General features: G+C 47.3%; 1 protein-coding gene across 1 annotated transcript in view; it reads left to right on the top strand.

Moving 5' to 3' along the window:
• Positions 1-26,169, top strand: part of CD82 (CD82 molecule) — a 40,111-nt gene extending 13,942 nt beyond the window's left edge. Inside the window, exons 3-7 of the mRNA XM_075325350.1 lie at positions 15,422-15,506; positions 19,908-19,980; positions 23,255-23,379; positions 23,731-23,805; positions 26,044-26,169. Coding sequence (XP_075181465.1) covers positions 15,441-15,506; positions 19,908-19,980; positions 23,255-23,379; positions 23,731-23,805; positions 26,044-26,169 — 465 coding nt within the window. The 5' untranslated portion in view covers positions 15,422-15,440. The remainder of the gene's footprint in view (positions 1-15,421; positions 15,507-19,907; positions 19,981-23,254; positions 23,380-23,730; positions 23,806-26,043) is intronic.
• The last annotated feature ends 845 nt before the right edge of the window (positions 26,170-27,014 follow it).

Raw genomic sequence — 27,014 nt, 5'->3', positions numbered from 1 at the left:
AAGAAGCAAATCTGTCTAAGATTTATTACAAAGTTGTTTATTTTCATTTGTACTGTTGATTTATAAAATAAAAATGTAAACTGACTGTTACACTTTAAGCATTTTTGGTTGATTCCATATATGATACTTTTCTTGGATAGATACAATGTTACATCTGGCCCATTGAGATGGAAAGTTAGTGAGGAGATAGTGCTGGTCTATTGGAATGCGGATCCTTTCTCCCCCCTTGTGGACCCTCGGATGGCTTTGGCTGACCCCCTGATCCTGTTTTCCATCCTGCAGAAGGGATGGGAATCCACATTCATATTCTAATAAAAAAACTAAAGCCAGGAACCGATGAGTGAGTAGAAAGGTGCGGACAAAAGCTTACACCAGGTGACTTCTCTCACAATCCGGCTGAGACCCCCCAGGAGTTTCCAGATTAATGGGAATTATTAGGTGGAAAAATTGTTACCTGCTTTAGAAGAAGGCACTGAAAACTATTATTAGTAAATGCATACTGGTGTAATAGGGTGGAAGTTCCCAGTTTCGGACTTTTTTTTTTTTTTTTAACCAGCAAGGAGGAATCCTTGCAAATAACTGCTCCTGTACTGGACCTGGATCATCCTGCTCCACTGCAGAAATTGCTGATGTCTGGGGCATAGTTGTGGTTGGCAGGGGTCAGGGGCATAGCTATGGTTATCTGGTTGGCAGGGGTCAGGGGCATAGCTAGGGTTATGTGGTTGGCAGGGGTCCAGGGCATAGGTATGGTTATGCGGTTGGCAGGGGTCAGGGGTATAGCTATAGTTATGTGGTTGGCACATGTGCTGGCTGTCAGGTTACTCTGCCTTGGGTGCAATATTCATGTACAGGGATAGAGAGTCAAACTGAATCTTTACCCCAAGGTATAGAAAAGTGTAAGCTGCATCCACGATCAAAAAGGCCAGAGAGGAACTGTAGACCCATTACACATCTACAGAACACGTCCGTTAGTCTGGCATCTGAGGATTTAGAGATCCTGATCGTCTGTTATGTCTCCATGAGTCTAGTACATCACCAGCATTGAGCTCTGTGACATCCTAATGGTTTGCTACAATGTATCAATCACACATTGGGTTTTTCTAGACTGGATACAATTATAGAAAACTCCGCACAAGTTTGGGAAGTTCTGCTTTCAGGCTCTGGATCTCCTTTAACTCTCAATAAGCAGAGATCTTTCATGATGATTAAGCATTAACAAAACAAAAAAAAACAAAAGGAAAATTATTTTATGAAAATTATAATTCCCCAGAGTGGTGGAAACAATGATTTCTATGAGGTTCCATGAGACCCCTCAGTGTCTATTTGGGGACTCTGTAGTTTGAGACCTGAACAATAAGTGAATCAATGGATGATGATGACGACGACGACTTATTGATTATTATTCGCTCCTGTAATGTTTTGGGTAAATAATTCTGACTTTGTTGTGATCTGAATCCTATTGATGGACGCCTCCTTTTATCGCTCGGGCCTTGCCTTGTTACATTGTTACTGTTCCCAAGGAGGCACCATGCCAGGGCGGAATACCTCGGTGCAGGGCGTGTTACTTCACATCTAAATTTATCGCTAGAATGATAATTATATGTAAACACTTCCTTCCGCAGACGGGCATTCTGTTTATTTCTAGGGCTGGTATGTGACATCTCAGAATGGGAGGTGAAGTGTTAATTCTATTAGGTCCCATTCTAGTTCAATCTTCACATACTTATCTATTGTTATATGTTATCAGCTATTTTGGAAATAGAGTGAAGTCAGGGCTAATTTTCAGGTGACTGTATGAGATGGGACATATTTGCTTATTTACGGGTGATCTGTCACTTGTCATAAATATGTATTTTTTTACATTGTGTAAATGCTGCCGTTCTCCTGAATCCGGCGCTGTTTTTCTTGTGTTCCTACGCCTTTTTGTTCTTGAGATATGGCCTCTTCTTTACAGTATATAAATCTTGTCTTTCTAGTCCAGTGGGCGTGGTCCTGAAGAAGCAGCCCACAGAACAGAGCTGTTAGCCACGCCTTCTTGACTAGTAAGACTAGATTTATATACAGGGAAGAAGGGGCCATATCTCAGGAACGGAGAGGAGCATTAAGAAAAGAAAAACAGCGCCGGATTCAGGAGAACAGCGGCATTTACACCAGGTAACAAAAATGACATATTTTGTACAGTGTGATGAGTCCTTTAAGGGGATAGTCCAGGATGTAATTCATGGATAGAGGGTTACACTGATGCCTTCCACTTGCATTGCGTGATCTTGTACATGGACTTACCCTGTTCAGAGCCATTTTAGTGTATGATGAAGTGGTTTACCAACGGTCTTGTCATAATTGAATACTAAGGGGTCTTCATGTCTAATGATGGGGTTGGAGTGTTTGGATAGGTTTCCTGCAGCAGTATATGTCTACTAATGTCTCATATATTAAAAAAAAAAAAAAAATGCGTACCACTAAGTAGGTTTTTTGCACTGAATGGGATAGTGTCGCCAAATATACTATTCTGTATATAGAGTCATATTCTCTGTTCAGGACCCTCGGAAAGCTGTGTGACCTGCAGCAGCCATAATATCATATCCACCCAGTTTAGGCATCCAGTAATAAATGCTCATTGTGGAGGACATCACTTTAGGACTATTAGAGAAATATTGCGCTCCGCTTCACTTCCCAGCACTTCTTCTTTGCCGCTTTCTGTGCACCAGATGCATAATTTATCGTATATTAAGGTCTCACTTTAGGAGAGATTTTCCATTTCTGAGTCGGTCCATTTATTCGCTCCGCAGGCTGATAGTCGATATTACGGCTGGAGAGGACGGGCGCGGTCTCTTCTGATCGGAGTTACGAGTCTGAAATTTTTCTTTCCACTATTCTGCAAGAAAAGTGTGAGAGGTCGTATTGCAATAAGCGATTGTTTCCAACTGGCGGCGGTGTAGCGAGGGCTGTCAGTATTGCACCCCATAATTTGGGAATAATGAGTCATGACTGCTCCATTAAAACAATAATCCGAGCACCCCCTTAAAACAAAGAAGGCCACCTGAGTGTAACTTTGTCTTAATGCCCCCTTAAAAAGCAATGATGTCCTCTAAAACGAATATTCCCACCTCTGTGCATCATTGCACCACCAGCGCTGGGACGCCGACATATTGTATTCTATAGGATTGGAGCAGTCTGTGGCTACAGGACGGAGTTTGGGGGTCCTATGACTCCCGGCCCCACTACAGGATCCAATATCGTTCCAAGCGGTACTCCGGCCATAAGACCAGGCAGGGGCGGACCCATCACTGGTGCAGCCGCACAGGGGCCCAAAAGGTCAGGGGGGCCTCTACCACCTCCAAAGCAGGTGGAATTAGGCATTTTGCTGGGCTCTTGGGCCCATATATTGTTCTTGCACAGGGGCCCTTTTCTGACCAGTGAGACCGGCGTATATCATTGTTCTGCATTTTCAGCACTTTCACATCACTTTCTCAAAAATGTGTACCCCCTAAGAAATGTGGCCACAAGTCAAACACCTCTGTGCCCCCCAGGGTGCATCGCTGCCATCCAGCTCTATGGCAGATTTGTCATTTAGGCTTGTACCCCCGGGCGTAACTACAGGTGCAGGGGTTGCAATCATCTAGGAGTCCCCAAAAGTCCCTTTTCCTCTATAGGAGAAGACCAATACAATAAAAATACTACCAATAATTGGGGGCCCCGTTGGCGCTTTTGCATCAGGGTCCGTGATCTTCAAGGTACATCACTGCTTGTACCATAATGGTCCCAAAATCCTTCAAATGGCAAATTCTTTAACTTTCCCAAACACTTTGCATTACAATATCACATTATGGGTAAGATCTTTGCTTGCTGTCAGTGAATGGGAATCTTCTTGTTTTCAGCCCCATACATAACTAGCGCTTCTCACAGCTGAGGGTTTGCTACTATTGTCCCCCGGGCGATGCAGCAATGCCAGACTGACACATTGAATTCACAGTGTGGGAATGGTTTTCCCTTTTTGCTTGATTCCCTGCCCCCACTCAAGGATATGCCTGGGAACCAGAGCTCCAGAATGGGGGAGGAGCGGGGAGGGAGAAGAGAAAAGGGGTTTAGGGGGAGACAATAGCTGTCAGAGGATACAAGAGACACCACAGACTTGTAAGAACTGGTGCAGCGCAGTCACTGGGCCAGTGCAGACTGGATCCAGTTAGGAACAGCCCAGCATTGACCATTACTGTCTCTGCCGTACAATTACACACCATGTTTGTGGATATTGGGGGGCACTTACTCTCCGCAGCTACACACCGACTGATCCGGCCCCCATAGGGATCCTTTGTAAAAGAAAAAAAGCATACCTGATGGTGCAGGGTTCTTTACCATGGTCCTCTGTATAGGAAGGCACCGTCTTTATTGAATTATGGAATTACCCTTTAAGCAATAGTTCACTGTAATCTCATTAGTAAGAGATAATAAAGAACTGTTCTGCCTGATACACATCCTGCAATTAATATATTTAAAAAATAATGAATGCGATTTTCAAAACAAAGAAGTTTAAATATTTATCGTTAAGTGTTTTGTATAAACGTCGCATATGTACGAAAACACGGAGCGGATAATTATAAGCTCCGCTGTCAGAGCAGAGCCTCGGTAATTGCAGGGTAAAGGAACGGGTCAAATATTTGGAGCATTGAAGCTTTAAATTGTGCTGGAATTAAAGGCAAAAGATGAGTCACAGATGGATGGATGCGTGTGTGACTGGTAATTATGGCCAGGATGATAGAAAGACAGATTTTGTTTTCTCTTTATAAGAGCGCCACTATTGTCCTGTGGTCGTGTCTGGTATTGCAGCTCATTTTAATGGTGATGATCTGAATGCATGGACAAGAGGATTGAAAAATAATAATATAATAATATAATATTTATTCATTTATATAGAGCTATTAATTCCAAACCGCTTTACATACATTGGCAACACTGTCCCCATTGGGGCTCATAATCTAAATTCCCTATCAGTATGTTTTTGGAGTGTGGGAGGAAACCGGAGTACCCGGAGGAAACCCACGCAAACACGGGGAGAACATACAAACTCCTTGCAGATGTTGTCCTTAGTGGGACTAGAACCAGGACCCCAGCGCTGCAAGGCTGCAGTGCTAACCACTGAGCCGCCGCAAGGCTGCAGTGCTAACCACTGAGCCGCCACAAGGCTGCAGTGCTAACCACTGAGCCGCCACAAGGCTGCAGTGCTAACCACTGAGCCGCCACAAGGCTGCAGTGCTAACCACTGAGCCGCCACAAGGCTGCAGTGCTAACCACTGAGCCGCCACAAGGCTGCAGTGCTAACCACTGAGCCGCCACAAGGCTGCAGTGCTAACCACTGAGCCGCCACAAGGCTGCAGTGCTAACCACTGAGCCGCCACAAGGCTGCAGTGCTAACCACTGAGCCGCCACAAGGCTGCAGTGCTAACCACTGAGCCGCCACAAGGCTGCAGTGCTAACCACTGAGCCGCCACAAGGCTGCAGTGCTAACCACTGAGCCACCGTGCCGCCCTCAAAAATAAAGATACATTTACTGAGCGTTAGATATGTGCTCCTTTAAAGGGCACCTCTCATATGTTCAGATATGTCTGTCCCTGTATTCCCCATGAAATAAGAATTTCGGAGCATGTTTTCTTATTACGATACATTGTTGCGTTCCCCTATTGTTCTTGCTAGAAATATAGGACTGATTTGAGAGCCGGGGGCCACCAGTTGGGGATATGTCCCTATATACTGTGGCACAGACCAATCCATGCTGCTAGGGGAAGACTTTTTCAATGGAGGAGAAAAAGAAGAACAAAACAAAAAAAATTTGGTGAAAATATTTTATTTAAGTGATAATGCTATAAAATGCAAGGATCAGATACAAGAACAATGGAAGCAGAAAGACATAATAAACTGCACAGATTCAGAAAAAAGGGGCGGGGTTGTTAAAAAGGACCCCCCTCCCAGACAGCACGACCACCTGTGATTAGATGGATAATCAAGGAGAAAGTGGAGATAATAAATATGTAGATAGGGGGAAGACTTTGTAGGGGGTGAATCCCACTTGTAACAGGAAGAATGGGCACAACTTGCTGCAACATTGTATTTTTAAGTGAAATCCAAATATTTTCCAAGATGGGCATGTATGGAGTGATGACCAATTCAAATGTGGGCATCTATATGATGTCTGACGGGTGTACAGATTCTCCTGGTCCGCTCCTGCCATTACAGGTAAGGGAACAGTTACGAAATTCGGATTATTCGGGCATTTATTCGTTTTATGTAATCTATCGGATCTCACGGTGTGACGCATGCCATAGTAATGCCCGGGAAGAAAACCTGCCAAGACCTGGAGACGTGTGTGCCAGGAAGATTGCCATGTATTGCCCAACCACAAATCCAGGTGTTTTTTTCTGCTTATTAAATAGCCTGATCTTCATTTTATTACATACTGTATATTTACACTGGAGATAACTATTAGAGAACAATGTCTGATCACTTGCTTTTTTCAGAAATAATGTAATCTACACTGATGAACATGTGAAGGTTTCCTGTAAGGGGGGCACCATGCCACTAGAACAGGGTAAGGGGGGCACCATGCCACTAGAGCAGGGTAAGGGGCGCACCATGCCACTAGAGCAGGGTAAGGGGCGCACCGTGCCACTAGAGCAGGGTAAGGGGGGCACCATGCCACTAGAGCAGGGTAAGGGGGGCACCGTGCCACTAGAGCAGGGTAAGGGGCGCACCGTGCCACTAGAGCAGGGTAAGGGGCGCACCGTGCCACTAGAACAGGGTAAGGGGTGCACCATGCCACTAGAGCAGGGTAAGGGGCGCACCATGCCACTAGAGCAGGGTAAGGGGCGCACCATGCCACTAGAGCAGGGTAAGGGGCGCACCATGCCACTAGAGCAGGGTAAGGGGGGCACCGTGCCACTAGAGCAGGGTAAGGGGCGCACCGTGCCACTAGAGCAGGGTAAGGGGCGCACCGTGCCACTAGAGCAGGGTAAGGGGCGCACCATGCCACTAGAGCAGGGTAAGGGGGGCACCATGCCACTAGAGCAGGGTAAGGGGCGCACCGTGCCACTAGAACAGGGTAAGGGGTGCACCATGTCACTAGAGCAGGGTAAGGGGCGCACCATGTCACTAGAGCAGGGTAAGGGGCGCACCATGCCACTAGAACAGGGTAAGGGGCGCACCATGCCACTAGAACAGGGTAAGGGGTGCACCATGCCACTAGAGCAGGGTAAGGGGTGCACCATGCCACTAGCACAGTGTTTTACAAAAGATCCAAAGTTTATCAACATAAAACCTTTATTTTGCCCAAAACGTGATGCTGATAATTAGAGAGCAGCAGTGACTGTAGAGAGATGATCAGTAAATGTTCTGCAGCTAACAACAGTCACAATCAGTAGGACGTCACCGGCCGTCGCTGGGAATGACTTCAGCACATCTGCAGCCACAGGACATCACTAGCCTCTCACTGCTCTGGGGGGATTTTGGTCCACTCTTCTTCCAGTCTCTTCCACAGTTCTTTGCCTGCTGTAGGTTTCTTGACCATAACTTTGTCAGCAAAGATTTTCCAGAGGTTTTCTATTGGGTTTAGATCAGGACTCTGGGCTGTGACCATTTCATTGTTTCCAGGAGCTGCTTTCCCCGTTTTGCTGTGTGACAGGGGGCATTGTCCTGCAGGAATATTGCTGCTGATGGAGTGATGAACACAAGTAAGGAGCCGCGTGTTGTGAAGAAGGTTCTGATCCGCACTTGTATTCACACTGCATGTAGCTGTTTGAGACGTCCAACTCCTGCTGCAGAAACCATGACCCATCCTCCACTGCCTTTCTCTAACTTCTTAACACACTTTGGGTTTAGTCTTTCCCCAGTTTGTCGACGAACATAATGTTTGCCATCAGACCGAAATAAATTAAACTAAAAATGAGCTGTGGACAATTCTCCTCTGTCCACACACCATGCTCCTCACCAAACATGAGTCTAGCCTTGTGATTCCTTGTGGTAATGAGAGGTTTGGTCACTGCAGAGTGGGCTTTCAGTCCAAATGCCCTTAAACGTCGTGGCACTGTATGACGAGACAGATCCTTACCCTGTTCAGTGCTGAACTGGCGAGCAATTCCAGCTGCAGTGTGGAAACTATTACCCATGGAGATTTGCCACATTATCCTGTCTTCTTTTGCACTTGTCTTTCGAGGCTGACCAGCCTTTTTGGAGCACTTGAAAGAGTTTGTGATGTTGTAAAGATGCAATATCCTCAAAATCACAGACTTGGAACGACCAACTTCTCTTGCTATGGCTGATTAGGGTCACCCCTTTGGCCATCAGCTGGACAACCTGCTGCTAGAGGATTTCAGTCACTTCGTCACCTCTTTGGCCTGCATCTGGACAACCTGCTGCTGGAGGGTTTCAGTCACTTTGGTCAGTGCAAACTGGAAAGTTAGGAGCCAGTTACATAGGGTTGTCAGATAAGTAAAGAAATTAGCACCAGGTGTAGATGAACACCAATAACTTGCAGGGATCTAAAAGCGTTCTCTAATTTTGATCCATGTCTTTTATTCATGATCTCATTTACGTTTTTATTATTTGCTTTCCATTAAATTCAATTTCTGATTTATGGTTTCAGTACCCCTTTACCCTTGGTAGCCCTAGTGTTAGGGGCCATCTGGTGTATTATTATTAGAAACTGATCCCTTGACTATATCCAGAGCAGAGATCAGCTGTAACGAGCATCTTCTTCCCCGGAGGATCCGGCACATCCATGGTTCACACAGTGGAACTGATTTCACGGAGATGTGTAATACCGCATTTCTCCTCTGGGGGTGCTGTGGGGAAACACTTGTTACATTGTTTCCAAACATTGTTTCAAGCAGAGATGATTATATGGGGCCCACGAATACGGGACAAAGGCTTCACATTAATGACGGATACCAGGAGGGGATGGGCTTTGTGTTTTTCATGCCAGAGTATTTGATTTCTGAATTCTGCTGTGATTCTGTGAAGAGCTGATTTGCAAAATGCTTCCACCACCCCCTGAACTGACCCGAACTATAGGAAGCCCCCTCCCGGATGCACCTGCGGAGTCCCCGCTATTACAGCAGGTCTCCATCCAAGATTGTAAATTACACTTGTACATATTAAAATTCATTTTATAGCGGTTATATGAGATCAGAAGCAGCGCCACCCTTGTGGCCGTGTCTTGTATTGCAGCCTTATTGCTTTGCACAGGGCAGAGCTGTCCTTGGTAGCACCAGTGACGCTGATTCCTGGGGAAGGAGGGTCCGTTTTCTAATCTTGGACGATCCCCTCTGAGCGATGCTGATTTCTTATTAGTGCCCCCTATAGGCCCATTGGTCTTATTAATCGGAACTGAACTTTTTTTCAAATGATTGAAAGTGATAAAATATTTGGATGTATTTTTTTTATTTTTTTTTATTTTATTTCTCAACAATCTTCAGGCTCATTTATGAGAATTGTGGAAATTGTGAAATTTGAGGAATTTATTCATTGCAAATTTGGAAAGCAGATTGCGTGGATTAGTCGTGTGTATAGTAATATTGCCCCCACTCTGTCAACATATGTCCTATGGACTCCCCCCTACAAGCATTTTAGCGTTTGCATTAAAGAGTACTGCCTAAAATGGTTGATAACAGAGAACAATAGCTTTTATTCAACTGCGCAGCAAATGCAGATGAGACTTTATATTTGCTTTTTAAGTCCTGCACAGCAGCCCGCGTGGGGGTCTTACTCTTTGTCCCGCGTGGGGGTCTTACTCTTTGTCCCGCGTGGGGGTCCTTACTCTTTGTCCCGCGTGGGGGTCCTTACTCTTTGTCCCGCGTGGGGGTCCTTACTCTTTGTCCCGCGTGGGGGTCCTTACTCTTTGTCCCGCGTGGGGGTCCTTACTCTTTGTCCCGCGTGGGGGTCCTTACTCTTTGTCCCGCGTGGGGGTCCTTACTCTTTGTCCCGCGTGGGGGTCCTTACTCTTTGTCCCGCGTGGGGGTCCTTACTCTTTGTCCCGCGTGGGGGTCCTTACTCTTTGTCCCGCGTGGGGGTCCTTACTCTTTGTCCCGCGTGGGGGTCCTTACTCTTTGTCCCGCGTGGGGGTCCTTACTCTTTGTCCCGCGTGGGGGTCCTTACTCTTTGTCCCGCGTGGGGGTCCTTACTCTTTGTCCCGCGTGGGGGTCCTTACTCTTTGTCCCGCGTGGGGGTCCTTACTCTTTGTCCCGCGTGGGGGTCCTTACTCTTTGTCCCGCGTGGGGGTCCTTACTCTTTGTCCCGCGTGGGGGCCCTTACTCTTTGCCCCGCGTGGGGGCCCTTACTCTTTGCCCCGCGTGGGGGCCCTTACTCTTTGCCCCGCGTGGGGGCCCTTACTCTTTGTCCCGCGTGGGGGCCCTTACTCTTTGTCCCGCGTGGGGGTCCTTACTCTTTGTCCCGCGTGGGGGTCCTTACTCTTTGTCCCGCGTGGGGGTCCTTACTCTTTGTCCCGCGTGGGGGTCCTTACTCTTTGTCCCGCGTGGGGGTCCTTACTCTTTGTCCCGCGTGGGGGTCCTTACTCTTTGTCCCGCGTGGGGGTCCTTACTCTTTGTCCCGCGTGGGGGTCCTTACTCTTTGTCCCGCGTCGCGGGGGTCCTACATGACTGTATGTGGGTTGGTAACCTTCATCACACAGGAGCCGCTGAGGAAGGTGGACGCCCAGTTTGCTTCTGTCGTTTGCATGTACAGGGGATAAATAATGGGTGCGTCCTTCATATTAATATCTGTTCAGATGAGATAATCATAGATAATAAGGGGAAATTACACTTGTTGCATTGATCCATACACTTAAATAGTCAGCGGAGCCACATAGTCCAGTTTGGCTACAAAGTGTTGCCCCACCTTGACGTTTCATCACAAGTATATGATGCCGTTAACGTTCTTTGGTTGTTTTCTTTTACTTTTATATCTTCTACTATGTGGAAACCATCAGCATGCATGCCATAGATGTTGTTTTTATTCACATTGTCCTTTTGGGCTGCACTTGCCTTTTCTCAAGCACTTCATGGTTGTCCCCGTTATAGCCACCTGTGGTTTGTGGAGGGGGGGCACAGTGCACTTTAATTTCTTAAAGAACCTTCTCTTATCTCATATATAAAGACTGCAGGAGAAAATCAGAACTGCTCCGGTGACCGAGCGCGCCCTCCGATGACTTCTTAAAGGGGTCTTCTCACCTTGAACCAGAGGTGGCGCCGTCATTGAGGTGAAAGGATCGTTGGCTGCTCTGGAGTATGCGGAGGCTTGGAGCAGCCATGGTCGTCTCCCCCGCTGGGTGCTGGACTATGGGGGCCATGAAACGCTCGGTGCTCTGGGTCTCCCTCCACAAAGCTGCGTCTGTTCGCACGTTGGCCACCGCTCCGGTTCCCCGCTCTCGCTTCCTTCGCACACAGACGCCGCAGTCACATTGGCTGATCATGTGTTTTTTTATGGAAGATGGTAAATATTTATCTGCTGGCTAATGACACCGCCATCTAGAGCTGTCAGTCCTCATTTAAAGGAACAGTAACATGAATATTTAATTTGTATATATTTTTGGGCTCGTGTTCTTTGAGAAGGGGCGGCTTCAAACCTGTAAGTTATTCTGGCCTCATGTTCTTGTATTAGTTTTGGCCTCGGTCCAGATCCTTCCATGACTTGTGGGACACAAAATTGGTATTTTGCTTGGACTACATCTCCCATCATTGCTTGTCAATGGGCGAAACGTGAGCAGGGGTCTTCTGTACTCCCTCTATGCATCATGTAGTGGGAATAACCGGACTGGAGTATCTTCTTGGACATTTCTACTCTTTCTTATTGGAAACAGTCAGCAAGTTTGTCTCTGGACATTCCATCCAACCACTTAGCTGAGCGGCTCTATTGCATTGGGACAGGCTGTTGTGTTGGAGGCTGTGGTGTCCTGTCACATTATGTCTCAATATTCGGCTAAAGGTGTGTATGGCCCTTTAAATAGTTAGTTTCTAGACTCCTCCGTGTGTTGGAGTTTGTACCAGAAACTTTTTATAGGTTTAATTACTTTGCCTCAAAACCACTCAGTCTGCCAAAAATACCCGCTGTGTGTATCCTTAGCGGCCTCTAAGCTATAATTATAGGGGGTCCTGCTTTGACAATTGGGGGACCCTTACTCCCCCTTATAACAACTACTATTGCTCCTTTATCCATTGACTTCTTCCATTAAGCCACAAATGGACTTTTGGGGAAACATATGGGTCACTTTACCCCTGATGCCACCTCTGGGGTCACTTCGCCTCTGATGCCACCCCTGGACATTTGGGGACACACATGGGTCACTTTTCCCCTGATGCCACCCCTGGACTTTTGTGGCCATACATGGCTCACTTTGCCCATGATGCCACTTCTGGACTTTTGGGGGGGACACTTTGGTCACTTTGCCCTTGATGCCACCCCTGGACTTTCGGGTACACACTTTGGGCACTTTGCCCCTGATACTACCTCTGGACTTTTGTGGACACACATGGGTTACTTTGCACCTGATGCTACCTCTAGCACAGATGCCACTTCTGGACTTTTAGGGACACACAGGGGTCACGTTGCTTCTGAAGGCACTGCTGGACTTTCGGGGACACAAAGGGTTCTCTGTGCCCCGATGCCACCCCTAGACTTTTGGGAACACACATGGGTCACTTTGCCCCTGATGCCATGGCAGGACTTTTGAGGACACATAGGGGTCACTTTGCCGCTGATGCCACCACTGGACTTTTGGGGACAAACTTGGGTCACTTTGCCCCCCCGATGCCTCCGCTGGTTATTAAAGGGACATACACTGAAAAACGGGATTGTTTCTGCAGCTGGAGAATGCCAGGGTCGTGGTCGTGGCATCTCTGCGCTACTTTTCGGCACTCCTGACAATCTGGGGGAAAATGTCCTCTACAATGGGGGTATCGGGCTGCACGTCAGTAGCGCACCAATCTGGCACTGGGCGGGGGGCTACTGTACAGAAGGAGGAGGCAAAACGACCATTCAGCGGTCCGGAAAAGTCCCAAAAGTAATTTTAAGCTTTGCTGTAAATGTTTTGCAGCGGATCTGAAAAATTCCCTCTTCGTGTGATTTATAGAAATTGGCGTCTGCAGACACAAGGCGCCGCTTTATCTTGTTTTTGTAAATTTGCCCAAGAAAAGTGCAGATTTCCAGTTTTATTCTCGGATGTTTGGTGCTGGGATCGCTGAGGAATGTTCTGCAGAATCTTTATTGGGTGCAGTCTTATCTTTCACAAGTTCTTAAAGGGGCGCACACAACTTTGTGTTCTGTTAACGCAAATGTGGTTGAGGTGTAATACCACGAACGACCTGTAGACAGGGGGGGGCGCTGTAATTGACAGAAATCGTGCAAAGCAATGAATTCCTCCCCCAGGAAAAGTTTTATATGGAGTTTTGTGATGACACTTTCTCCAAAAAGACCATTTGAACAAGGATGTCCTGATGACCTCCGGAGGTCATCTGAGGTGAGTGAGTGCTGCCATATGATCGCAGCTCTGGAATGAAGTGTCGTCCACAGCTGCATTATAATAGTGTAGAAATTACCATGACATTGGGTATTAACCAGGCAGTGACCTTTCACCCTAAGTCCCGGTATAGGGGCAGAGTCGCCCGTCTCCTGCCGCCATATGCTCTTATCTGTGACGTGTGACAATCAGATTATTTGCCTTTACTCGATGCCGGGCTTTGTGTCTGCCCATTTGTAATGTGCCCGTCGTCTGCGCCCCTGGGAACGAGGCTTCGGTGAAGTTCATTTCCATAGATATGAAAGGAGCAGAGACATAAAGGAGAGCGCGGACCTGCAGCTGCCAGACTGGGCTCTTGTGCGGCTTTTGTTGGTAGCCCCCGTGGCTCGTTCATTAATGCCGGTGCAGGGGACAGGAGGAGTGCTCCTCGTATTTAGGGAACACAGAGGCCTCATTGTACGCCATCTCCTAGCCCGCGTGTGATACAATGCCTCTAATGACAATGGACAGGTCCCCCCTCTAGGCAGCCCTGTATACAAAGAAGCCTTGGCCGGGGGTCCTGGGTGGGACTGAGACTCCAAATATCACTGAATCATGCCAGTCCTCGAAGACGTGAGGACAAAGAAGGCTTCAAAGCATCACACAGCAAATGGGTCCTGCTGGTAAGGGGACCCCAAATGTATCCCTGATCAATGGGGATCCCCAAATGTATCCCAGATCAATGGGGATCCCCAAATGTATCCCAGATCAATGGGGATCCCCAAATGTATCCCGGTTCAATGGGGATCCCCAAATGTATCCCAGATCAATGGGGATCCCCAAATGTATCCCAGATCAATGGGGACCCCCAAATGTATCCGGGATCAACAGAGACCCCAAATGTATCTCGGATCAATGGAGACGTCCCCGAAAGTCCAGCGGTGGCATCAGGAGTAAAGCGACCCATTTGTGTCCCCAAAAGTCCAGTGGTGGCATCAGGGGCAAAGTGACCCATGTGTGTCCCCAAAAGTATTCAGGAGCGATGGGCACGCTAGATGTCTTCGGGAGCGATGGGCTCCCCAGATGTGTCCGGGAGCGGTGGGCACCCCCAGATGTGTCCGGGAGCGATGGGGACCCCAGATGTATCTGGTGCTCTGTTATCGCAGGGCGCAGGCAGGGAGTCCTCAGTCCGGGTCGCCTGCTGTAGTTCTGAGGATTTGTGCTATTGTCCCATTTGCTTTGTCTTTTGTTTACACCCAAGATGAGATTTTTGTTACTGTTGAAATCTGGGTGTTAAAATAGGGCGTAAAGAAAATCCGGAGAGAGCCGCCCGATCCCCGGGCTGTGCGGTGCCTGGGCTTGTTCTGCAGGTGACACTACAGGCCCTGTATTATAGGCCCATTATACAAGAGCCACGGGCCTGGGAGCATCAGCAGAGGAGTAACCCTTTCCTGGCCGCTATACTGCAGACTGGAGCATTATAGGCGCCAGCAGCAAGGAGCAATGCAAGAAAACGCTAATGATGGACGGCGCGGCTGACAACGCGGTCAACACCGAAATTAGTACTAACAAACGCTTGAGATGTGTAATTAACGATGTGCTGTCACTTTAAAGCAAATCCTCTGTGAGCTCCATATGTAAATAGTGCAAATCATCTTCCTGTTTTTGATAGTTTGTTGCAATGTATCAATGTAGATAAAGTGTATATGGCTGGAAAGTCTGTGGCTGGCCTGGGCTTTAATGTCTCTGGATGAGCCATCAAGGTCTGGGTCTGGGGCCGTCGGGGGGGGGGGGGTTCTGGGTCTGGGGCCGTCGGGGGGGTCTGGGGCCGTTGGAAAGCCAAGGTTGCTGTAGTCCTCAAATTCATGAAGAACAAACAAATGACTTTGGGTTTTATGAATCTAAGATTATTAACCCTTCTGTCTTTTTTTTCTTTTCTTTTCACAGATTCTAAAAGAAAGTGAAAATGGCGAGTGGAGGCTGCATGAAAGTGATCAAATACTTCCTGTTCTTATTTAACCTTCTGTTCTTCGTAAGTACAATGCGGCCATAACCCTCAGATCATCTCCTGCTAGTATCATTCATGTGACAAATATAGTGCTGGCCTGAAATGACTGATAACAGAGAGCAATAACACGCTTGGTTCTTCCCTCTGATAATGTGGTTTTCCCCTCGGTGACCCGGTACATGTGATGGGTGACCTCGCAGAGGTCGCAGAGTTATTGTGTGGCTTTATCTTCCCCGGTTTCCCTGCAGCTGATCAGACCCCGCTGTTATCTCACCTATTGTTTTTTTTTATTCCTTTTTGATTTTCCAAGTTTGTAGTCATGTCCTGTGGATTCAACAAGTCCAAGCAATCAACATTGTGCGGAGGCGCCATACTGTGCATAGAACAGTGCCCGCCATGACCGGGGCATATATACACACTGGGGGTATAGGATATTGACCCTAACACTGTGGGTATAGGATAATGACCCTGACACTGTGGGTATAGGATAATGACCCTGACACTGTGGGTATAGGATAATGACCCTGGGGGTACAGGATAATGACACTGGAGGTACGGGATAATGACACTGGGGGTACGGGATAATGACCCTGACCCTACGGTATAATGACCCTGACCCTGGGGGTACGGTATAATGACCCTGACCCTGGGGGAACGGTATAATGACCCTGACCCTGGGGGTACAGTATAATGACCCTGACCCTGGGGGTATGGTATAATGACCCTGACCCTGGGGGTACGGTATAATGACCCTGACACTGGGAGTACAGGATGACGACGCTGGATCTCCTGCCACTTTTGTGCCCAGCTTATATGTAGTAATGAGGACTGAGCTGTAATACCAGACTCCGCCTGTGGACAGGGGTGGCGCTGTTTCTGCAGTGACCTTTTTTATTGTTAGGAGTATAAGGAGAGTTACTGTTCACAGCTGATGCTTTGCTGCAGTGTTCTTTTCCCCTGGACTCCGTAATTTTGCAGCAAATTGTTTCCTCATTAAGGTTTTTCTTCTTCCCTGTGAATTGTGCGGCTTTATTACTGTATCTTGACCCGGGGAACGCTCCACACTTCCTCCTACAGGTTCCTTTTAGTGCTCGTTGGATCTGTACTATTTTCTTCAGCTCCGCTGTCATTGCTGTCAGCATTTACTGTAGTTCTAGCATTCTATCCGTGCAGCAGGTGGCTCAGGATGAGCAGCACATTCTCTCTATTACTAATATAGCTCCTCCTGTGATCAGTGCGGCCGGTGTGGGTGAATTGCAGTCGGAAGCTGCGGCCGTTTCCCCCCTGATGATGGAGCCGTGTGTCTGCACAGAATGAGGAAGAGATGAAGCTTCCGGTTTCTAAACATCACCCTGTATATTTACAAAATAATCTGTTTATGTGGCATCTCTGCGTCTGTGCCGAAAATGAGCTGTAACAGTGCAACCACCGGGGGGCGCTGTAACCCAAATCTGGCAGACTGCACCCTGGCACTGTGCCCGGTGGAGAAGTGGAGGCCATATATAAACTGATAACCCGCGCGCTGCCTCCCTGGTATCGGGGGAGTAAATATCTGTCTCCTGCCATGTTTGCAACAATGTATCAGCCCCGAGAATCAGAACAGATTGGATACAATCCTATCAAACCCTCGGCGGTGAGAAGCATGGGGGTCTGTGCGGATTTTACTCTGGCAACAAGCGGAGGTCTTGAAAATGGTGACGAACCCTAACAAAAAAAGGCCCTATTCATCACTTATGTTTTGGGGTTTTGTTTCCTTATCCTGTGACTTTCATTGATGGTACGATTTTTGGATGTGTTTTTTTTTGTGCAAAATTCTTCAAAATGGTGTAAGCCGTTAAAAAAAAAAAAAGTGAAAAATGCGCCTAATTTTTGTCTTTTAACCTGTTTTGCGTTTTTTTTGTAGCTAAAACGTGCACATTCTGAATTGCAAGCAGGATTTTAATAGAATTTTTGCAAGATGTAACAAACAAAAAAACTTTGGAGAAAGGAGCAAACCTTTTGCAACTTTTTTTCAAAAGTTTCTCCCCCTTTCCCCAAGTTGCAGTTCATGAATCGGCCACAAAATTTTGGAAAACCTAAAATATTGAGTGTAAGAAAAAGGGGGAACACATAGGAAATAAAGAGAATTTGGGACAAATAAAAAAGACAAAAAACACCAGAGTAGAGAGAAAAAAAAGTTGCAAATGCAATAATGAATCTGGGCTGAAATGTATCAAAGTTTCGGCCGGAGTTTTGCAACAACTGGAAAGTCGCAAACTGCAGTAGAGCGGGGTCCATTGTGGAGCAGCGAAGGGTTAAGCGCGGCGCTGCGTGCAGCTGTTTGGACATTCCTGCCGCACAGACATGGAGCAGCTGTGGGTTCGGCCGGCGGCCCTGCTGGATGTGCGCAGCATAGATGTGAAGCCGCGGCCCCCCAACTGTACTTCTTACAGGACAGCTGGACCCATCCTGGGAATTTAGGGAATGCATCATTTTTATTTTTTTTTTTATGTTTTTATGATTGACTTCCTTCGAGAGGAGACCTCCATTTTCATTAACCCTTTCTATGCCCCATGTCTGTTAGCACGGCACTGAGCCCGTCATTGGCGTCGTAAGACGAGATTCCTGGAAACCGCGGTGCTGCACCGGTCATGGGTGGGGAGCCGGGGGCCGGTCTCTTTTCCGTGCAAAAGAATAAAGTATCTTTGGCTAAAGTTGCAGTTTGCAGCATCCATTCTGTAATTTTCTAAAATATCTGACTTTTGCCACCATTTTTTAAGATCTCTGCTTGTTGTCAGTAAATAGAAACTTTCACAATTTGCAGACCTATAATGGGGGACCTATGTTCCAGCCCTGAGGCCGAGGGGTCCTTAGTTATAGGGGGAGGGGGGCTGATTCATATTTTTAATTCACATTCTGCTCCTGACAATCCTCTGTGAGAGGAGCTGCTAAAATACCTTGTATCAGTACTGATACATTGTAGCAAAAAATCTTCCAAATAAGCAGAATTATGATTTCCCCTCTTGCACCTTTGCACTTTTCATTTATGACTTTGCTACATGACCAATATGCCAAACTTAGTTTCCTCTAGGCCAGGACGTATTGCCATATGGTGGCCGTAGACGGAGCAGCACGGTTGGTAGCCGCCCTTACACCCAGGATATAGCAAGAAAACTGTGAGGGCCGGGAGTCCACAGGACGCTGCTCTCCAGATAGAAGAGAATGAAGAAGTGCAGCCCGATGAGTACCAGGGGGCACCAGGCGCCGCTCATCACTGTCTGCCCCAGAGTCGAGGGCATCATCCCAGTGTCTCTACACCCACCGGATAAAAGTAGGGATTACTGAGCCACAGAGCTGACAATCTAAATACTCCGATATTCCATTGTCCAAGTAAAAAGTCCCAGTTTGTATTACTATAGGGCGCTGTGTGGGAAGATTCACCTTCCTGGACGACAACTGTAAGATTCAGTATAACAGCGCCACCTAGTGGCTTTATTATCACACACTATAGAACTATGTGTAGAATTCCAAAATATGTGATCTTGACGTCAATTCATGTTTAGGTTAAGAATTGGGGATCTCACATCTGCCATGACTGTAATTTGAGGAGGAGGGCATGCTGGGACCTGTAGTTGAGCTGAAGGCTGTAGACCAGACCTGCCTGTCGGAGCCTCCCGATTCCCAACCTTTCCTCTATATCATTCCTTTTTGGGGAGGTGCCTCGGGATTCTGTAATCTCTGATTTGGTGAACGTTTTGTACTCGCTGAGTGAATGGTTCATTGGCGGCCTGTGTCTTTACGTTACTGCTGATTAATGGCGCCGCTTATCGAAGCCGCCTCCATTCTCTGCGGATGATGATCTCCTCTGTGTGTTCATGACTTAAGTTTTTGTGTTGATTCAGCAAGTTCCTCCTCTTACTGAACAGGTCAGACCAGGTTACAGCAGGGCGGCATTAACCTTTGCACTCCTGACTCTATTGTGACTCCTCGTTATTGGTTAATTAGGTCAACGAAGGTCCAAATTTTTATTTTACTCACTTATATCGCTCTACTAATTCCACAGTGCTTTACAGACGTGGTCAATATCTGAATTATATCATCCATTGCAAATGGAAACCTATATGGAGATTTCAGCTGCAGAAAGCTTCCTCCCAGCCAGGGATTGTCCCCTTCGAACAGCTGAATCCCTGGGTCATTGATTGACCCAGTTTTCAAGTTTTGGTACAAACTAGGTCAAGGTGTCAAATCCAACCAGTCTGCAGCCGCCAGGACTTGCTGAGGGTTGTAGTTTGCAGCCGCCGGGACTTACTGAGGGTTGTAGTTTGCAACATCCGGCGAGTCACAAGTGGAGATCAACTGCAAGTCTCAAACAGGAAGGAGGCAGTAATGGATCATGTGTACTATGTGGGTGACGCCATGGTCATAAATCTCACTTCTTGTTTGCAGATTCTTGGAGCCGTGATCCTCGGGTTCGGAATATGGATCCTGGTGGACAAAACCAGTTTCATCGCCGTCTTACGTAAGTTCCTCCATAGAATCTTCAGTTGTTCTTAACTGACAAAATTTGAATTTAAAAAAGAAACAAAAAAGCTTCATTATTGAACATTCTAATACATTGTATACGTGTCCTCCTCGAAGAAGAGGGCGACTGATCCAAATCCGGAGTATCGTAGAGGTCAAAGTACCAATTAAAGGGAACCTGTCACCAGTTTTTTCCCTATTAAACCAAAAATATCCCCTTCTGCAGCTCCTGAGCTGCATTCTAGGAAGGTGAACCTTGTTGCAGACCCCTAAAAGAACTTTATAAAATCATACCGTTTCCTATGCAAATGAGTTTGGTTGGACAGATGGGCAGGCTCCAATTCGGCTCCTGTCCCCCCTCCTGCCGCTGTTCGCTGTCCCCCAGGCATGATTTAAATGGATAACGACGCCCCCATTGTGCACGCTGCTGGAGTCTCGCGCAGGCACATTTCGCTGAAGTGCTGAGCATAGTTTCGCTTGCGCGAGCGCTGGGGATGTAGTTGCGCAGGCGCGAGATTATGGGCGGCGCTGTGTATGACCTCACCAGCATCATCCTCGTACCCGCCCATAATCTCGCGCCAGCACAACTACATCACTGGCGCTTGCGCGAGGGGAAATTATGCTCGGCACAGCGAAATGCGCCTGCGCGAGACTCAAGCAGCGTGGACAATGACGGGGACGGCGTCATCCATTTAAATCATGACTGGGGGACGGCGAACAGCGGCAGGAGGGGGGACAGGAGCCGAATTAGAACCCGCCCATCTGGCCAACCAAACTCATTTGCATAGGAAACTAAGATTTTATAAAGTTTTTTTAGGGGTCTGCAAGGGGGGCCAGCAACAAGGTGCAGCTTCCTAGAATGCAGCCCAGGAGCTGCAGAAGGGGATATTTTTTGTTTAATAGTCAAAACACTGGTGACAGGTTCCCTTTAAAGGTAAAATCTCAACAATCGAGGCCCCCCCCCCACTAAATTGTTTATATTGTCCTGTTACTTTCTGCAGATTTTTCATCCACGAATGAAAAAAATGTCGTCTTTTATTCAGAGTGTTCTGGACCGGACAAAGCCCTTCCCGAGTTTCTTCCTCCCCATACCCCAGCCCAGCCCCATTTTCCTCTGCTTGTAAATGCAACTTTAAAGAAAACATTAAGCAATATTTACAATCACTAATCTTTTATTCATTTATTGTTTGTGGAAATGTGAAAAATGAAAGTGGTGCTCCTCTATAGGATGGAGCTGTAATGTCCGAGCCGTGCTCAGAGACTTTTCCTGTACAGAAGGTAGAAGTGCAGCAGCGCCACCATTGTCCCCAGGTTGTTCGTGGTATTGCAGCCATTGGAGCTGAGCTGCGATACCACTGGAAACCTGTGGACAGGAGGGGCGCTGCGTGATTGTAGTATGTGTAATATGTGGCATAATATGCCCAGAAGTTAGTGATGGGAAAAACCCCACTGGCGGGAAGTGTTGGTCGGATGCCATCTGTCAATCATTGACCTGTAGGGTTTTGCTCCACTGGAGATCGCAAATGGAAAGCGACTGTCAGAAACCGTCCTGACACAGCACAGACGAGTCACATGAACTTCCGCAAGGAAAATACCAAAGTCAACAGTTTTAAGAATAGAAAACAAGTAATTGCTGGCAGTGGAGAGGCACGACATGGGGGAAAGTCCCGGGCACTGGACTCCGCTTTTTCATCCGCCCCCATTGCCCTTGGTCCTATTGCCCCTCGTGTATAACATCCGACCCCATTGCCATCATGTATAACTATCGGCCCCTTTGCTGCCCCCCAGTGTATAACATCCAGTCCCCCGCCTTGGCATCTGTCTTTACTAACATGTGGCATAACAGCTGGTGGTGCGGAGCTCACTGATACCAGCGCGTCCTGTAATAGGAGCCACCGGGGTAACAAGTCCATTCCTGACATTTCTCCTCCTGAATCTTCCCCATCACCTGTGAGTGATCGTATTTAGAAGTGGAAGGAATCGCAGCAACTCAGCCATGAAGTGCAGACCCCGTAACATTACAGAGAGGGGGGCCGAGTGCTGAGGAGCGGAGGGCAGAAAAGACCCCATAACTGCAGAGTCCAGACCTCCTCTGGTAACATCAGCACAAGCACTGTGCCCACCAGGAGCTTCATGGTCAAGCAGCTGCAGTCGTACATCACCAACCACAATGCCGAGCCGTACATCACCAACCACAATGCCGAGCCGTACATCACCAAGCACAATGCCGAGCCGTACATCACCAAGCACAATGCCGAGCCGTACATCACCAACCACAATGCTGAGCCGTACATCACCAAGCACAATGCTGAGCCGTACATCACCAAGCACAATGCTGAGCCGTACATCACCAAGCACAATGCCGAGCCGTACATCACCAAGCACAATGCCGAGCCATACATCACCAAGCACAATGCCGAGCCGTACATCACCAACCACAATGCCGAGCCGTACATCACCAAGCACAATGCCGAGCCGTACATCACCAAGCACAATGCTGAGCCATACATCAAGCACAATGCTGAGCCGTACATCACCAACCACAATGCCGAGCCTTGCATCACCAAGCACAATGCTGAGTGTTGGATGAAGTGGTATAAAGCCGCCACCACTGGACTCTGGAGGAGACGTGTTCTGTGCAGTGACGGATCGCACTGCTCTATCTGATGGAGGAGTCTGGGTTAGGTGAATCGAGGACATTACCCCCTGACTGCAGTGTGCCTTCTGTACAGATGGTGGAGCAGGATGATGGTACGGACTGGTTATCAGGTGTCGTCCTCCTCCTCTTAGTTTCAATGAAGGGAAAGTTTAATTCTTCAGGACAAGTCATCTGTACTGTAGCTCCAATCATAGATCCGGTCACATTCACATAAGGCTGTCCTGCAGTGATATCGGACGCTGCGCTGTGCACGGGGCTGTCCTGCAGTGATGTCGGACGCTGCGCTGTGCACGGGGCTGTCCTGCAGTGATGTCGGACGCTGCGCAGTGCACGGGGCTGTCCTGTAGTGATGTCGGACGCTGTGCTGTGCACGGGGCTGTTCTGTTGACAGTTTATATCTGATCATTGGAGACCGATCTGAGACTGTTGAGTTCATCTAACCCTGGGTCATCAATATTTTAAGGCTGGAAACCCCCTTTAATAATGTGAGCACATTGGCACCTGTCAGGGGGAGTGTTGGGGGGATAATATTGAACAGTTTGTGATCTGTTGGAAGCAGAGCTATGGCTCCCCCGTGTGGCCGGTATGTGACATTGCACCTTTGTCTCTACAGATGGCTCCTCGTCTTCGCTGAAGATCGGCTCGTACATCCTGATCGCTGTGGGCGGAGTCACGATGATTATGGGATTCCTGGGCTGCATCGGGGCTGTGAATGAAGTGCGCTGTCTGCTGGGGCTGGTGCGTAGATCTCATCTGCGTCTATCCCTGCAGTGCATTGATATGCGGAATCATTAAAGGGACAAAAACACTAAAAAAGAACGGTCCCCGATTCATTAACGCTGGCGCTCCGTGCATCAGTCAAAATTATCCAAAAATGCAACTTTCCAACTTGTTTAATGTAAAAAGTTGAACTGGAAGGGAAATAATGCTGACTCCTGCACCGGATGAGGCGCCTGAAACCCTGAAATCACCAGTAATAAAAAGTAAAACAATAAATGATCGTCACATCATAAATTATACGATGGAATAGTAAACTGTGACTTGTTCCCTTTAATTCCGCTCGTCCTCACAGTCTTGTTTTTATTCCAGTATTTCTCCTTCCTGCTCCTCATCCTCCTCGCTCAGATTGCAGCCGGCGTCCTGATCTACCTGCAGAGGGAATCGGTAAGTGCACGGCGAATACGCTTATGGCAGGATATAGTGGTGGATGGATTGGGGCACAGATTGTATGGACGGAGGGTGCGGACTGGTGGTTGGAAAGATTCATGGATGGTTTGTTGGGTTTGTGATGGACGGGCGGATATGGTTCCGGAGTTCCGGAATGGTTGGGTGGTTTTGATTTTTTAGATGATTGTATGGGATCAATAGATGTGTGAAAGTATAGGGGATGTGTGGGTAGGTCTCGAGTTATTTAGGTTATGGAGGGTTTAATTACTTGACGGTTAGCTGCATAAGTTGGTGGGTGAGTTCACCAATAAGCACATAATTGATTGGTTGGATGAGTGAGTGGACCAGTAAGTGGATTATTGATTTGGTTGGGTGGGTGTTTTGGTTGGTTAGATAGATGGTTGTATGTGATGGATAGATATGTGAACATATAGGGGATGTGTGGGTAGGTCTATGGATATTTAGATGATGGGTGGATTAATTAGTAGATGGTTAGTGGCATATGTGGGTCAAAAATTGGTGGCTGGTTGGTTGGATGAGTGAGTGGACCAGTAAGTAGATAATTGATTGGTTGGATGAATGGACCAGTAAGTGGATACTTGGTTGGATGAGTGAGTGAGTGGACCAGTAAGTGGATATTTGGTTGGTTGGATGGTTGAGTGGATGGACCAGTAAGTGGATATTTGGTTGGTTGGATGGTTGAGTGGATGGACCAGTAAGTGGATAATTGATTGGATGGGTGGATGGACCAGTTAGTGATTACTTGGTTGGTTGGATGAGTGGATGGACCAGTTAGTGAATACTTGGTTGGTTGGATGGACCAGTTAGTAAGTACTTGGTTGGATGAGTGGATGGACCAGATAGTGAATACTTGGTTGGTTGGATGGACCAGTTAGTAAGTACTTGGTTGGATGAGTGGATGGACCAGTTAGTGAATACTTGGTTGGATGAGTGGATGGACCAGGTAGTGAATACTTGGTTGGGTGGATGGACAAGTTAGTGAATACTTGGTTGGGTGGATGGACCAGTTAGTGAATACTTGGTTGGGTGGATGGACAAGTTAGTGAATACTTGGTTGGTTGGATGGGTGGATGGACCAGTTAGTGAATACTTGGTTGGGTGGATGGACCAGTTAGTGAATACTTGGTTGGGTGGATGGACAAGGTAGTGAATACTTGGTTGGTTGGATGAGTGGATGGACCAGTTAGTGAATACTTGGTTGGTTGGGTGAGTGGATGGACCAGTTAGTGAATACTTGGTTGGTTGGGTGAGTGGATGGACCAGTTAGTGAATACTTGGTTGGGTGCATGGACCAGTTAGTGAATACTTGGCTGGTTGGATGGGTGGATGGACCAGTTAGTGAATACTTGGTTGGATGGGAGGGTGGGTGGACCAGTAAGTGGATTATTGGTTGGGTGGATGGACAAGGTAGTGAATACTTGGTTGGTTGGGTGAGTGGATGGACCAGTTAGTGAATACTTGGTTGGTTGGGTGAGTGGATGGACCAGTTAGTGAATACTTGGTTGGTTGGGTGAGTGGATGGACCAGTTAGTGAATACTTGGTTGGGTGCATGGACCAGTTAGTGAATACTTGGTTGGATGGGAGGATGGGTGGACCAGTAAGTGGATTATTTGTTGGGTGGGTGATTTGGTTGGTTAGATAGATCGTTGTATATGATGGATAGATATGTGAAAGTATAGGGTATATGTGGATAGGTCTATGGATATTAAGTTGATGGGTAGATTAATTAGTAGATAGTTAGCCGCATATGGAGTGGTTGCTGGTTGGATGGGTGGGTGAGTGGAGTAGTAAGTGGATAATTGATTGATTTAATGGGTAATTGGTTGTTTAGTTAGATGGTTGGATGGGATTACGTAGATAGATGTAAGTCTAGGGTATATGTATTATGGTCAAGTTGGTCTATAGATGATCTGATTAGCTGCATCTGTGCGGGGTAGATTGGTGGTTGGTTGGCGCTGAATGTACAGCTTGATATATTGTATTATGCGGGTGGATGAACTGTTGAATGTCTCGGTTGGTGGTTAGTTGGGTGGGTTTACGTTGATTATAGTGCGTTTAGGTAGGTGCCCCCCATGTCATTGGCCCTGCCAAGACTGATACCGTACAGAATCGCATCCTTCCTGATGGTACAGTCACACTTACACTTATTTCCCTTTATTGTGCCCGGAATGTCCCTTTCTTTTCTTTACTTTTTTGTCTTTTTTCTTTTTCAGCTGAAAACTGAACTGTCTTCTGTCATTCATGAGCTGATCGTGAACTACAACCCGGATGACTCGGTGAACGCGAGCGCGGAGGCCACGTGGGACTACATCCAGCACAATGTGAGCGCGGAGCGGTGATTACAGGGGAGGTTTATAGCCGCTATAACGCACTGGTATAATTACTGCCCTCACGTATTATACACCCTGTATCTCACGACATGGCGGATTCTTCAGATTTTATTGGTTGCTGTTAGGACTTGTAGTAAGGATAAAACACGATGAGAACCTATTATTTCCGTAGGCACATTGTGCCCGTACCTGTGCGGCCATTTATTTGGCGACATCGTGCTATGTAGACTACCGGGCCAAAAGTATTGCAAGCCTAGGGTAGAAGGACTTGAAGAAATGGCTTACCCCTGCAGTGTAAGATGCCGCGTGCAACACTAGGGCACAAATATGGCCAATACTTCGCCAGCTCGCCACAGCAGGTTTTCATTTGGCTTCTGAATGGATCCATAAATAATAATTAAGAAGGAAAAATTACATTTTTCACAGTAAATTACCATAAATTTAAAAATCTCTAAGAAAGATCTTAGTGGGCGGGTCTAAACTCACAAACTAGTCCCTCCCCTGAAGAGCTGTCCATAAGCAAATATGTAATTTTTTACTGAAACACTTTGTAAATCAGAAATTTTTCTTCACCTCAGATCTGTACGAAGCCCTTTGGCTCCATAGGGGCCCTATTAGTATTCTTGATCCCCTGGCAGGACTTTGCGGGGGGCTGCACCCACTATTCACATTGATTCTTTGTAGGCACTTTTGTGCGTCCAATGCACCATCTGTCCCTTCTTTTTGGACGGCTTGTTAATGGATTAATAATGTACTTAGATTATTCCTGCCTCCAAACAGCTCCTCAGGGGAGGGACTTGGTTGGTTCCCGCCCCCAAGCAACCCTCAATTAGATATTATAGTCACTCTATGGG

Source organism: Anomaloglossus baeobatrachus, chromosome 10, assembly GCF_048569485.1.
Source record: "Anomaloglossus baeobatrachus isolate aAnoBae1 chromosome 10, aAnoBae1.hap1, whole genome shotgun sequence".
Classification (NCBI taxonomy): Eukaryota; Metazoa; Chordata; class Amphibia; order Anura; family Aromobatidae; genus Anomaloglossus; species Anomaloglossus baeobatrachus.
Note: the sequence above shows the minus strand (reverse complement) of the source record. Positions and strands in the feature narration are given on the sequence as shown.